Source organism: Hordeum vulgare, chromosome 4H (assembly GCF_904849725.1).
Source record: "Hordeum vulgare subsp. vulgare chromosome 4H, MorexV3_pseudomolecules_assembly, whole genome shotgun sequence".
NCBI lineage: Eukaryota > Viridiplantae > Streptophyta > Magnoliopsida > Poales > Poaceae > Hordeum > Hordeum vulgare.
In genome coordinates, this window is record NC_058521.1 from 390,218,422 (window position 1) to 390,232,944 (window position 14,523).

Genomic DNA, 14,523 nt, shown 5'->3' on the forward strand with positions numbered 1-14,523 from the left:
CCGCTTAAGGACCTCGACACGAGAGGGGATGCGTCCACGAAGCCACTGTCAGAGGAATATCCGGATCTTCAAGGGGAGCCTAATTTCCCAGAGGGCCGCGAAAGGCTCGATGCTCGGGGACGGTGCAACTGCCTAGTATAAGGATTTCGTAGAGAAGCAACCCGATGGCTCTAATCGCGAGGAGATGCGGTCAGGCCGATCCAGATCCGAGCATGAAGGACGATGGACTCGAGGAGGTCCTGCCACGCGAGCGTTTCCATCGACCTGAAAGGGCGTCTAAATGCGAGGCGTCCTAGGTCGACGAGGACCTCCTCCTTAGAGATTCGTGGGGCGACCGCAATAGAAAATAGGGTCGGGAATGAAGCAACAAACAGGGACTCGTCGGTCCAACGGTCAAATCAGAACAAGGTAGATGCGCCGGAGTCAATCTTGATAGAGGTCCCAATGCAAAGTACCGGAAGCAAGTGGATAACTGTGAACCCGGCAAGAAGTTGGCTGGATAACTTATGCTTGCTTCAATGCCTTTAGGCAGCTCCGACGGACTGACCGGCCGAACAGCTGCCCCGGTCCCAGCGGCGCAGATCGCTCCCCAATCGCCGAGGCAAATCCACGACACGGTTTGAAACTTTGAATCACAACGGAATCCTTCTCTAACACCACCGCAAGCATCCCCGCACTTCTCCTCTCCGGTCGCCCTCTCCTTCCGTCCGCGAAGCAGCCACTCCGCTGTCGCTCCCGTAGGAACCCAGCACGTCGAATTCCGCTTCCACCACCTTGTAAGTCTCCTCCTCCCCCTCTCGTCTCCTACCTCGCTCGTGCCGCTCGATTCGGCCGGAAAATCCTAAGGCGACTCGGCTCCGATCGGCGGCGCGCGCCAAGTGCTCGACGATACTCCTCGTGCCGGATTCCTCACCTCCGATCGCTCGGTTTCTGCAGGAGGCCGGCGATGGCCGCGATGGGGTCTCTCGGCGACTCGTACGAGCTGCGCTGTGTCTCCGATCTACCCCCGCCGTTCCGCCCCGTGTTTGGGTTCAGGTTCGTGCGTGGCGATGCATACGCCCATCAGGCTCCGCGTTATTTTCTTCTACATTGTTCTTAGCATTCAGTGGCTTGAGATTTTGAGTAGCCTCGTAGGCTAATAGCTTCGTTATGGCGGAAAATTAGGCATCGCTGGGGGGAGGAATTTGGACTGCTCTGTGGCATGATGGGAGTTGGGATGGTATTCATAGTTCCTTCTCTTCTGTCTGCTCTGCAGGTACTTCAACTCATTGCAGAGCGAGTGCTTCCCAGTGTGTTTCCTCTCGGATGTAAACATGGTTGTCTCCGCGCCTACTGGGAGTGGTAAGACCGTACTGTTTGAGCTATGCATTCTGAGGCTCCTCTCGAGGTTCCTCACAATGGAGTGGAGGTTCAATTTGATAAAAGGAACTCTGAAAACAGTACGTGCTGACTAGCTTTTCTCAAACAACGTTGGGGCTATGCTCGGGAATCTAGCTAGGACACTAATCGTGATTTCCACTCCGTGCTTCACTGGGGTTGCGTGGTTAGATCTATATCGCTCCTATGAAGGCGTTGGTGCAGGAGAAGATGCGCGAGTGGAAAGTGAAGCTGGGCTCGTTGGGGATAAATTGCTTGGAGATGACTGGTGATAGTGAATTCTTTAACAAGAAGGCCATACATGATTCTGATTTGATCCTCACCACTCCTGAGGTATATGTCGCTGCTTGTTTTGCATCTTATGATCTACATAAACCTCTGCTTCTGCAAACTATTCCCCTATTTTTCTCAACCAACATTTGCGTGCAGAAGTTTGATTCTATGAGTCGTAATGGAATAAGGGATGGAGGATTGGGTTTCTTCAGTGACATTGCTCTGGTCCTTATTGATGAAGTTCATCTTCTCAATGATCCACGTGGAGCTGCCCTGGAAGCAGTGGTCAGTAGAATAAAAATGCTTTCTCGACTTGGCAACATGAAATCTGCTCCATTGGCAAATGTTCGATTCATAGCAGTTTCTGCAACTATCTCTAATGCTGAGGATATAGGTTAGTAAAAACGTGAATTAGATTGACCATGTAGAATTAACCACATTATCATGTGGGGAAGAAACTTATGAATTAACCTTGTGAAATTACAGCGGAATGGCTCCTAGCACCTCCTGAAGGAATCAAAAGGTAACAAAAGCAAGTTCCTCATAGATAATATGAAATAATAGTACCGAAACTTCCTTATTTACACTATGTTCCTTTTGCAGATTTGGAGAAGAGATGCGGCCAGTGAAGTTGACAACCAAAGTTCTTGGTATGATTCAGGCTTCTCGTTATTTTAGTATCTGGATGAGCATATGAGTGCATAAGAAAGATTGACACTGTACTTTGGCAACCCATAAGGTTGTTTATCATGAAGCTACTTGAACTTTTCTTATGCTCTAGGCCAACTGTTGTGCTGGTCGGACATAGTGAAAGTAATATTCAATCTATTCTTTTTTTGTCTTGCCTTAAAGAATTGATACCCTTCCAGATCTTATCAATTATTTTGAAAGCTTTGTATACCATGTGATTCAATTTTTGGTTTAATTGTTTTAAAGCAAGAAAAACATTACTCATGGCTGAGTCCATCCTGCATTGAAGGGGTGCAAATTTTACCAGTCATAAAATGATGTTAAAATAGATCTTTACTTTGTGCTGCTAAAAATTCAGGAGCATGTTGATTTTCCATACCAATTTGATAGAAGTTAACATCTCTGATGATATTTAGTACTGTCAGCCATTGGTATGTTTTCCCTAATTAATAATTGTTTCACGGTGCTATTTAGGTTATGCTCCAGCGAAAAATGACTTCCTGTTCGAGAGGGTACGCATAATTCCTATCCTTTAATGTTTGTTTTTTCGAAATTCTAGGGACGGATTAAGGAGGGGTGTTCAGATATATTCTATCATACTTTCTGCACAACGTTTTCTTCTGAAAAATACTGGATACTGTTTGAATAATTTTTTAAACTTAATTTCCTTTGTTTCTTTCACTTTCAGAGGCTACAAAGTTTCATTTTCGGTAAGTCATATCTCCTCATCTGTCAATTACACTGCCTACTGCCCATAAGTTACATTGTCAAAATTGAAGTGCTCAAAATAGGAAGTGAATATTGAATACAGATATACTGATGCAACACTCAAGAGGGAAGTCTGCACTTGTTTTCTGTTCTACAAGAAAAGGTGCACAAGAAGCAGCACAGTGCCTCTCACAAACTGCAGGGTCTCTTGGCTATTCAAACCCATTCATGAAATCTATGCAGCAGTATGAACATCTACGAGAGGCTTCCTTAACCTGTAGTGACAAGCAGCTGCAGTCTTGTATCGTACATGGAGGTCATGTTGAATCTTGTTCTCTGGGACATGACCTTCCTAATTTTGCTACTGATTACAGTGTTTTTGTCTTCTTATCTGGACACTCATGTTAGGTGTTGCCTAAATTTGCACTGACATAGTCGTATTTCCAAATTTCAGTTGGTTTCCATAATGGTGGTCTTTGCTTAAAGGATCGGAGTCTTGTTGAGGAGCTTTTCCTGAAGGGTGATCTTCAAATTCTATGCACGACAAATACTTTGGCACACGGCATCAATTTACCTGCACATACAGTAGTGATAAAGTCAACACAATTTTTGTGAGAACCTTTTTTTAATGTGAAAGCATTTCTACCTACCCTCTGATCTTTTTTATGATATTTTCTGATTTTCATACATTTTGTAGCAACAAAGAGAAGGGCTCTTATGTAGAATATGAGAGATCCATGGTTCTTCAGGTGTGCTATTAAGTCTCACTTGCTCCTGTAAAATAACATCTTAACAAACAAAGGATATGCACCGCCAAGCATTTATTTGCTATACATTTTTTTTCCTTCCAGCCTTAATAATATGCATGTTGCTTAAGGTGTTTTGACTTGCTTACCTGATTAACAAATGAATATAAATATAATAGACAGGTTAATAAATTTAGCTCAGGCCTCATTAATATCCATATAATTATATGTGAACTGTCCTTTGAATAACATAAGTTGGTTCTGACTTTGTTCCCGCAAATGATCGGATACGCTAAATTATTTTTCATGTATACAAGGATTTGGTTATCCTGTAATTACGTATTTATTTAAAATTAACACGTATTTGAACTCAACTGTCAAAGTTATTTACATTTTGTAATTCAAATAGGAAACAATAGTATGCGATAATGCCCTTGCTTCTGATAGAGCCTCTTTTTTTGGTCACCTCACAGATGTGTGGGAGGGCTGGCCGTCCACCATTTGATGATACTGGAACAGTTGTAATTATGACAAGAAGAGAGACAGTAATTTTTCTGTGTTTTCCTCTCTTGTTAATTCTGAAATATCATTGACAGGAAAATGGTATCTGTTTTTTGGTCTAACCTGTCGTAAGTTTATCTCGTAGGTCCATCTATATGAGAACCTTCTCAGTGGATGTGAAATGGTGGAGTCTCAGTAAGTTCTTTTATGTTCAGTTGAAAAGTTTCTTATGTGATGTTTTAACTGAAACTTAACTGTATCATGCCTGGTACTACTTCATTTGAAACTCTTGGCTAAGTATAGATACCATGACCAGGTTGCTGCCATGCGCAGTGGAGCACTTAAATGCAGAGATTGTTCAGCTGACAGTGTCTGACATAACTTTGGCAATTGAATGGCTCAAGTGCTCATATTTATACATCAGGATAAAAAAGGCATGAACGTACTACTCTTGATCTTTAAACCTCTTTGGTTTAAATGTATGATCTAACTCATGTCAAAATAAATTATCAGAATCCTGAGCACTACGGAATTAAGAAAGGGATTCCTCGTGATCTCCTTGAGAAACAAATGAGAGGTATATTTTGTGTAATTTGTGGACTTAACGGCTCTGTCATGAATTCGTGAAATGGTTATCTTTATGGATTGAATTTACAGATATATGTATTGAGAAGATCCACGAGTTGGGTGAGTATGGGCTAATTTGGACAGACGGAGATGGTTTCAGTCTAAAACCATTAGGTAAACTTTCAATTCTGCAAGAAAATTACAATTGAATGACATCATATGCAACAGCTTTCAAACTATAGTAGCATAAGCTTAAGTGTTTCACCATTTTTGTTTGAATCCCTTCTATGTTTGGTATTTGGCGAAGTGGGCTATAATTTTGTATCCCTTCTACTACTAACATTATTGCTTTACAATTTGTGCAATCTAGTTTTTGGAGAACATGGAACTATTATCAGTAATATACTAATATCCACATTGCTATTTTTATATATTAAAGAACGATTATTTCTGTAGTTTTACCTCTTTGCAATACCCACATTATACGGGAGTTGTAATGGGATGAAGTTTATCACACGAAATTGTATTAGAAAAGGTATCAGGTACTCAGAGAAATATAACAGGGTTAGGCATGCAATGTGAAATGTTATAACTCTGCTATTAATTTTCTGGTGGCCCTGAATTCATTTGTGTAGGAACGGGAGGAAGAGAGGACTACGGGAGGGAGAGAGGAGTACCTCCAGCAGCTGTGTATTTTGTGTGTGGCGGCTTGGGATAGGAACAGGATGGCTGGGAGCATCCTTTTTAGGTCAGTCCCACTACATGGGCCTGGGCCCTAAGAGATAACTTGTATGGGCTGGGCCATACCGGTTCAACACTCCCCCTCAAGATGGGTGGTAGATATCTATCATTCCCATCTTGTCACATGCCAAGTTACAATCCTTTGTTCCCAGACCCTTTGTCAAACAATCTGCAAACTGCTGCCCAGAACTGACATGAGTAAGGCTGATGACCCCGGCATCAAGCTTCTCCTTAATGAAGAACCGATCAATTTCCACATGCTTTGTCCTATCATGTTGAACTGGGTTATTAGCGATGGCTATAGCTGACTGATTGTCACACCACACCTTCAAGGGCCCCTTCCTCAGAAGTTTCAACTCGCTCAGTAGGTACTTCACCCAGAGCATCTCACACAACCCTTGAGATAATGCTCTATACTCAGCTTCTGCTATTGATCTAGACACAACCGGCTGTTTCTTGCTTCTCCATGATACCAAATTTCCTCCCACAAACATGCAGTAACCAGAAGTTGATCTTCTATCATCTTGACAACTGGCCCAGTCAGAGTCACTATAGCCATCCACCTCAAGATGTCCACTCTTCCCAAACCACAACCCTTTACCCGGAGTCCCCTTCAAGTATCTCAGGATTCTGTGCACAATATCAAGATGCCCACTCCTTGGTTCATGCATGTATCTGCTCACCACCCCCGTAGCATACGTAATGTCAGGCCTGGTATGACACAAGTACAACAACCTTCCAACCAGTTTCTGATACTCTTCCTTATTCACTAGCTCTCCTGATTGTGCTGTCACTTGGTGATTTTGTTCAATTGGAGTAGGGGCAATACGACATCCCATCATGCCCACGTCACTCAAGAGATCCAAGGTGTATTTTCGTTGGCACAAAGAGATTCCCTTCTCTGTCCGAGCCACTTCAATGCCAAGAAAGTATTTTAGGTTACCCAAATCCTTTACCTCAAACTCCTTGCTCAAACAACCCTTCAATCTCTCTATTTCCTCCTCATCATCTCCAGTGATGATAATGTCATCCACATAAACAGCAAGAATGGTGATCTTCCGATCAGAGTGCTTGTAGAACATCGTGTGGTCACCGTTACACTGACCATACCCCATACCACGGACAACACATCTGAACCTATCAAACCAGGCCCTTGGTGATTGCTTCAGTCCATACAAGGATTTCTTCAGCCTGCATACCTTCCCCGTAGTCTCTGAAGTACCAAAACCTGGTGGTATTTCCATGTACACTTCTTCTTGCAACTCACCATGCAAGAAGGCATTCTTGACATCTAATTGATGCAACTTCCACCCAAAGTTTGCAGCACAGGAGACCAATATCCTTACTGTGTTCATCTTTGCCACGGGAGCAAACGTCTCATCATAGTCAATTCCATAAGTTTGACTATATCCTCTGGCGACCAATCTGGCCTTATACCGTTCCACCTTCCCTTCAGGATTCTGCTTCACTGTATAGATCCACTTACAACTCACTGCTTTCTTTTCTGCCGGCAATGTGGTTAGCACCCATGTCTTGTTTTTCCTTAGTGCTTCCAACTCTTCTATCATCGCTTCACGCCACCTCGGATCTTGCTTTGCAGCCTTCCAATCCTTTGGAATTGACACAGTTTGAAGGGAGGCAACAAACGCCTTATATGTGGGTGACAAAGCCTTATAAGACACAAAATTGCCAATATCAAGATCATCACAAGCATCATCCTTCGGTAGAGCCTTTCTTGCTACTTCACCCTTTCTTGCTGCTTCACGTGTAGCCTTTCGCAATGCAATGGGCAACTCCACTGTGTCAGATGAGCTCGTCTCACTATCCTGCTGCTCCCCCTGCACTCTTGCCTCATTGCCTTGCTGCTCCCCTTGCACTCTTGCCTCATTTCCTTGTTGCTCCCCCTGCACTCTTGCCTCACTGCCTTGCTGCTCCCCTTGCACGTGTGGTTGCCGTCGAGAGTACACTAGGGTGTTCGTCTGCCATCGATCCCGAACAGGAACCCGAAGAGCACCAATCTTAAGTGTATCGACGGTTGGCTCGACAGGAACCTGCACATCATCATCAGTGAGAGTACTAACCGGAATTGTTCCCACTATTGGTTGGACCTGAACTTGCACATCATTAGCAGTGTTATTGCCCACAGAATCACCCTGAGTATGAGACACATCCTTCTCCTCCTCTTGACCATCGTGCACATGATGTAGGTGGTCAAGCTCTGCAAATAGCAGACTGAGATCAGTCGGCATACCATAGAATGGCTCGGACTCCCTGAAGGTAACATCCATACTCACGAACCTGCGCTTTTCAGAGGGAGACCAACATTTATACCCCTGCTGACTAGAAGAGTATCCCAGGAAGACACACTTCACTGCCCGAGGATCAAGCTTTCCAACAGATGGTCGGTGATCACGAACAAAGCAAGTACTGCCAAACAACTTTGGGGAAACAACAAACTTATTATCTCCAATGAGCAACTCAGATGGAGATTTCATACCTAATATCCTGGAAGGTGTCCGGTTGATCAGGTACGTGCCTGTCATAACTGCTTCATCCCATAAGAACTTAGGCACATTCATGGTAAACATTAATGACCGAGCAACCTCAAGAATATGACGATTCTTCCTTTCGGCCACTCCATTCTGAGGTGGGGTGTCCGAACATGAAGCTTGATGAAGAATTCCTTGGTTAGCCATGAAATCCCCAAAAATATTGTTCACATACTCTGTACCATTGTCAGTCCTGAGCACGTTGACCTGCACCTGAAACTGGTTCTTTACAAGAGCATGGAAGTTCTGAAAACAGCTAAACACCTCATCCTTGTGACGCATCAAGTAAATCCAAGTCATACGAGAATAGCAGTCAATGAAGGTAACAAAATACTTCTTTCCATTCATTGACACTACTGGGCTAGTCCATACATCCGAATGAATGAGCATAAAAGGAGATATGCTCCTAAGCCCCTTACTCACATATGAGGCTCGTGTGTGTTTTGCATATTCGCAAGCATCACATGTCAACTTGCCCTTGCCTATTCCACACATAACATCCGGAAAGATTCTACTCATCTTATCAAAAGATACATGACCCATTCTACAATGATGGATCATCGCCTGCTTCTCCTTGTCCTCCATGGTCGCAGCACACACCAAGTCCGGTTGCACCTCCTGGTCCATGTACCAGAGCCCCCTACGCCTGGTGCCAGTCCCAACCGTCTGGCTCGTCTGTCGCTCCTGAATCAAGCAACCGAACTTGTCAAGAATCACACGACAGTCTATTTGATCAATGAGAGCACTGAAAGAGACCAAATTGACAGGAAAAGCTGGCACATGCAAAACTGGCGATAAGGAGATGGCTGAAGTGCATTTGACTGTGCCAACCCCTACGACAGGCTGATTGGTACCATCGGCAGTTTGTATAGTGCCCTTGTGAGTAGGAGCATGCTTATGGTAAGACTCAAACACATAGGAATTACCCGCAACATGCTTAGATGCTCCAGAGTCTAAGACCCACTCTGAAGCACTCTCATTAGGAGTAAGAAATGCCTTCATCGCATTACCTTCATCAGTGGAGGCCAAGTGAGCAATGTCTCCATAGGCAGCCTCATCAACTCCCTTGCCCTGTGACGTCCCAGTGTCCTCTTCAACTACCATATGCGCCCTGCCCCCTGAGTAGCCACCTCTGCCCCTAGAAAGTTGACCCCCTGAGTTCCATGGGTATCCACCTCTGCCTCGAGCATACCTGCCTCTGCCAGTGCCCCCTCTGTTGTATCCCCTGCCTCTACCACGAGTTGCACATTCCCTCTTCCAATGACCTACCGCCCCACAAATATGACATGTGTTGGGATCTCCCCACTCCATGAGCTTCTCGAAAGCAGCAGCGAGCGCATTTGGTTCAGCCATCTTTGGTGTTCCAGCAGCACCACAGCCTCACTTCTTCTCCACAGCAGAACCAACACACAGCAGCAAAAACAGCAACTCAGATGCACAGCAGCAGGAACAGCACAACAATAGCTCCACTAACAGCACAGCAGCAGCTCCAGGAACAGACCACCACCAGCACCTTCTCCTCTAGCAGCAGCACCCAGCTCCCGGTCTCCCCTGTAGTGCAAACCACCACCACCAGCTGCAACCTCCTTCTCGGGCAAACAGCAGCAGTCGCAACCCCAGACTCCAGCAGCTGCCCTTCTTTCGCTTCCTCATCTCTCCTTCTCCCTTCCACCTCCAGAAACACAGCAGAACAGAGAGAGATAAGAGAGCCGGGGCAGGAAGGAACCAGCACCAGCCGTCGCCCTGTCGCCCGCGCAGCCGCTTCTCCTCCTCGCGCGCGCGCACAGCCCGTGCACAGCCGCCTCCTCTCCAGCGCGCAGGGCCGCCGTCGATCCCCACCGGACCCCGCAGCCACGCCGGCCGCCGCCGCCGTCCGTCAGGCCTTGCCGGACCTGGCCTCTGATACCATGTAGGAACGGGAGGGAGAGAGGAGTACCTCCAGCAGCTGTGTATTTTGTGTGTGGCGGCTTGGGATAGGAACGGGATGGCTGGGAGCATCCTTTTTAGGTCAGTCCCACTACATGGGCGGCCCTGGGCCCTAAGAGATAACTTGTATGGGCTGGGCCATACCGGTTCAACAATTTGTCCTCACATATTGTACTTCATTGCTATTTAGATGTTGCAGTGTTCCACTCAGTTGCATATGTGTATGTATTTCATTACATCTGCACATCAAATTACACTTTTGACATGTATCTTTCTACTCAGAACCTGGGAGGCTGATGACAAAATTCTATTTAAAGTTTGACACGATGAAGCTTATTGTCAAAGCTTCTGCATGTTGCAGTATGGAAGATTTATTGCATATCATATGCCGCTCTGCAGAGATTTCTTGTAGGTAGCTCTATATATTTGTTTTCAGATTTATTGCATATCATATGCCGCTCTGCAGAGATTTCTTGTAGGTAGCTCTATATATTTGTTTTCAGTATTTTAGTTTGTGTAGTGAATTAGTGATTTGATTTTTCTTCTTCTGGAATTTCAAGGGATCCAACTACGTCGAAATGAGAAGAAAACTCTAAATGACATAAATTCAGATAAAGAGGGAAGGCTTCGATTCCATGTTCTCAGTGAGAATGGAAAAAAGAAGAAGCGTATCCAGACAAGAGAAGATAAAATATTTGTATTAGCGAATGACTATTTAACTGGGGACCCCTTGATGCATGATTTATCCCTCAACCAGGTTGTTTGTTTGTGTAGCTTTAAACACATTTTAACATTATTTCCTTTCCTTCTGAATTTTTTGAACTTCTGCGTGCAGGAAACAAATTCAATATGCTCAAATGGATGTAGGATTGCCAAATGCATGAAAGAATATTTTATATACAAAAGGAGTTACAGATCTGCCGTAAATTCTATGCTCCTTGCGAAATGCCTAGATCAAAAACTTTGGGAAAGCAGTCTATTTTTACTCAAACAACTTCCTGGAATTGGAACTGTTACAGCAAAGGTTATTCATTTTTGAACCATAATTATTTAGGCACTCTATATAAAAACACTGCATAATTGACTGGTGAGTTTACGATTGCTATCCTAGGCACTCAAGACTGCTGGAGTTGATTCCTTTGAGAGCCTGGCAACTGCTGATGCTAGAAAGCTAGAAACTGCAACGGGACGAAATTATCCATTTGGAAATCAGATAAAGGACTCCTTGTCGTCATTACCGCCAAAAATTGACATACAAATTGAGGTCGAGGATGCTGGAAACAGACAAGGGAAATCAACCATTACCGTAACACTAAGCCGGCAATCACAGGCAGTTCGATCCAGTAAACAGAACTATTTTGACATGGTACATCTTTTAGATTATTTTTTATCATCCAATGCTGCTTAAACCTAAAAATTGTTAAACCATTGTTTGTTAGATTGTGGGCTCGGAGGAAGATAATATGATCCTTTTTCATGAAAAAATAAGGTCAGTGGTTTTATTTTATAATCTTGGTGTCCTTTATGTCCTTTTTCTTCTCCTGATGGGTAGTTTTGTTTTGTTTTGGTTATTCCTTCCATCATTTTCAACTCTTCTTTGAAGGGCTCAAGAGTTTTCCAGGTAATACTGAAGTCCTGTTATTTCAGCAAACATTTGGACCATTGTTATGTAAGTAGATAAGCAACTGAACTCTAACTGCCCTGCTATAAGTTGGTACATTGTCAAATGCTCTGTTGCTCCTTCAAGGAAGATATTCTTTTTCTTACATTTGTATTTTCAATAGATTATTCTAGCAGGGTAGCAGAATCTGGTAGTGCACCTCACCTTTTTAATTAGACTGTTACTTGTTCTGCTAACCACCAAATAGCACCTATGTTTGATACAGCAAACGAACTTAGCACAGTGATAGCAGAGATGAATAAAATGGCTCAACTAGATACCATCGTTCAAGGATATTGCTATTCTCTCTGACACCCAAATCAAAGCTAAGTTGCTCTTAGCTACTCTCACTGGCTATTCTGTTAAATGCAGCCCATATTCTGTAAAACTTTTGGTGCCATGCCCCCAGAGTGCCAGGGTGACTCTGAAGGTTGATCTGATTTTTGAAGAACACGGTAATGTCTCCAACAGATAACTATTGTTTGATAAATAAAAGGTTATTTACAATTTTATGCTGACATATATTGTGCATAAAATTTTATTTTGAAGTTGGTATTGATATCCACAAGAAGCATGTGGTCAGCAGGGAGGATGATTTGCATGTGACAAAAGCGTATGGGACAGAAAAGCCAAAACCCTTGTCCAGTCTTCCTGCTGATATTTGTTCGGTTAGCTCCAGGACAGCTCGAACAATTCCAGCTCAAGCTCATATTGGACGGAGCCCACTATCGAAAGAGGTTTGTGTTATAGAAGACGATGATGATGCCAACGTTCCAGACAAAGCTGACAATATGCCGAGAACGAGAACATTTAACAACTTGGCTTCACTGTAAGTTTATAACCTACTATATGCACTCCTCCAACAATTCTAGAATTGTCTTGCATTTATCAGTGTAGCCAAGAACAGAACACTTGCCTAATTAGTCACTAATCTAGTGTTTAGTACAAAAAATATCTGCTAGGGTTCTTTTGAAGCAAATATTTGCAATGTTGCCTTATGTCACCAGAGAACTGCTTTGGTTGAAACTTTGATGACATGTCAGATTTTGATCTTTCTTCCATGTTCTTTGAACCTTGTCTGAGCATTACCTTGTCTGAGGTGATATTTTGATGACTACAGAGAGGTCCCCAGCTTTGACTTAATGCTTGAAGAAGATAATGGAGGTAACACGATGCTAGAAAACTCCATACCTTGCTTTGTTTCACTTGCACTTGAGTCAGCAAGATCTGCTTTATGTACTTTGCTAAGCCAAATGTTTATAACCATTCCTAGATATGCAAGATGTATCATTTCCTGAAGCAGCAAAAGCAGAATGCAGAAGTGCCAGTAGCAGCACAATTTTTGATCACATACGCAAGAAATCCAGAGATTTTCCAACACTGATGTTGTCAAAGTCGATGGATAGCTCATATGAACCTTTGATACTGAAGAAGATGAAGACATCGAGGGACCAGTTTAACTTGGATCAGGGAATCCTGCATGCGAATGAGGTTACACCAATGGATTCTGAACATTCCGAGCTTAGAGTCTCTCCGACCAATACATCCGAGAAGTGTCGGATGATCCTGAGCAGAACTTCAGAGATGGGCCGCTCTCTGTTTGCAGAGAAAGTTTACAGCCCATTTGAGAAGAGCAAGAGCCTGAATAGAATTCCAGATGAAAACTCTGTTCAATTTGCTGACAGAAGGGGCAGCCTGTCTGAGAAGAGCAAGAGCCTGAGCAGAATTCCAGATGAGAACTCCATTCAATTTGCTGTGAGAACTGACAGCCTCTCCGAGAAGACCAAGATCTTGTGGACAGCACCAGATGAGAACTCTCATCAATTTGCAGGCAAAAGGGACAGCCCATCTGAGAAGAGCAAGATCCTGATGAGACCTCCAGATGACGGCACTCTTCATTTCGCAGGCAGAAGGGGCAGCCCATCCGAAAAGAGCAATGTCTTGAGCAGAACTCCTGATGAGACCAGTCTCCAGTTTGCAGCTAAAAGGGACAGCTCATCCGCGAAGAGCAATGCCTTGAGCAAAACACCTGAGGTGGACTCTGCTCAGCTTGCAGGTAGAAGGGACAACCCGTCGGAGAAGAACAAACTCTGTTCCAGCAGCCCCTTCCCAGATTTCCAGGCTATGAAGCAAGCTCCAGCCACAGTTCAGCCTCTCAGGATTCAAGACTACTGCAAGGATATATTGGCGAGTTCAAAGGGCAGTGGAACTGGCGAACCTTTCCTTGGTTTCAAGAGTGTCTTTTCGTTCCTCTGATCTTGTGAGTATCGTGTACAGGTCTGCTCAATGTTGTGCTCGAAATATGGCACGGTGACCTACCAGAGGCATTAGCTTGACAATTTCTGATGATTACTAGTACAGTAGGTTTTATCGTACAGCATTATATGTTGGAACACCTTTCTGTGCTGTGTACGAATGGTATGTGGATATAATGCATACTGTATTAATTAAACACAATGCGTTAAGTGCAATACGCCTCCCTGTCGCGTACAAATTTCTGTCTCTGAAAGGAAGTCATGGATGGACATTACAACTCGATGCTTAATTTTGCAACGATACTCGTCATAAAATTGTGTTTTCTGTTTATACCTGACTCTTCTGCAAACTTAACTCCCGATAATTTCAAGGTACTGAGAGGGGTGCAACTAACCCAACACCTCCCAATAATTTTGTGTTGCTATATCTCTTATCCTTTTGCATATAATAAACCTCATTTCAACATACTCCCTCCGTTCCTAAATATAAGTCTTTTAAGCGATTTCACTAGATGTCTACATACGGAGCA

The 14,523-nt window shown here is 43.8% G+C and overlaps 2 protein-coding genes across 2 annotated transcripts; one reads left to right on the forward strand and one right to left on the reverse strand.

The window, feature by feature from the left end:
- The first annotated feature begins 501 nt into the window (after positions 1 to 501).
- Positions 502 to 14,209, forward strand: LOC123448690 (ATP-dependent DNA helicase MER3 homolog). The gene is made up of 27 exons (XM_045125658.1): positions 502 to 776; positions 937 to 1,035; positions 1,256 to 1,439; positions 1,549 to 1,710; positions 1,807 to 2,044; positions 2,137 to 2,173; positions 2,254 to 2,300; positions 2,815 to 2,852; positions 3,029 to 3,050; positions 3,152 to 3,364; positions 3,503 to 3,659; positions 3,746 to 3,797; positions 4,268 to 4,339; positions 4,441 to 4,490; positions 4,612 to 4,729; positions 4,809 to 4,872; positions 4,953 to 5,036; positions 10,361 to 10,486; positions 10,639 to 10,835; positions 10,914 to 11,102; positions 11,190 to 11,444; positions 11,518 to 11,567; positions 11,682 to 11,699; positions 12,111 to 12,193; positions 12,288 to 12,567; positions 12,859 to 12,902; positions 13,012 to 14,209. Exons 2-27 carry the CDS (start codon positions 947 to 949, stop codon positions 13,992 to 13,994), a joined length of 3,852 nt encoding a protein of 1,283 aa, XP_044981593.1. The 5' UTR covers positions 502 to 776; positions 937 to 946; the 3' UTR covers positions 13,995 to 14,209.
- LOC123448691 (cold shock domain-containing protein 3-like) lies at positions 8,476 to 9,505 on the reverse strand. The gene is made up of 2 exons (XM_045125659.1): positions 9,163 to 9,505; positions 8,476 to 8,836 (listed from the first exon to the last, which is right to left on the reverse strand). Exons 1-2 carry the CDS (start codon positions 9,503 to 9,505, stop codon positions 8,793 to 8,795), a joined length of 387 nt encoding a protein of 128 aa, XP_044981594.1. The 3' UTR covers positions 8,476 to 8,792.
- Positions 14,210 to 14,523: the final 314 nt, after the last annotated feature.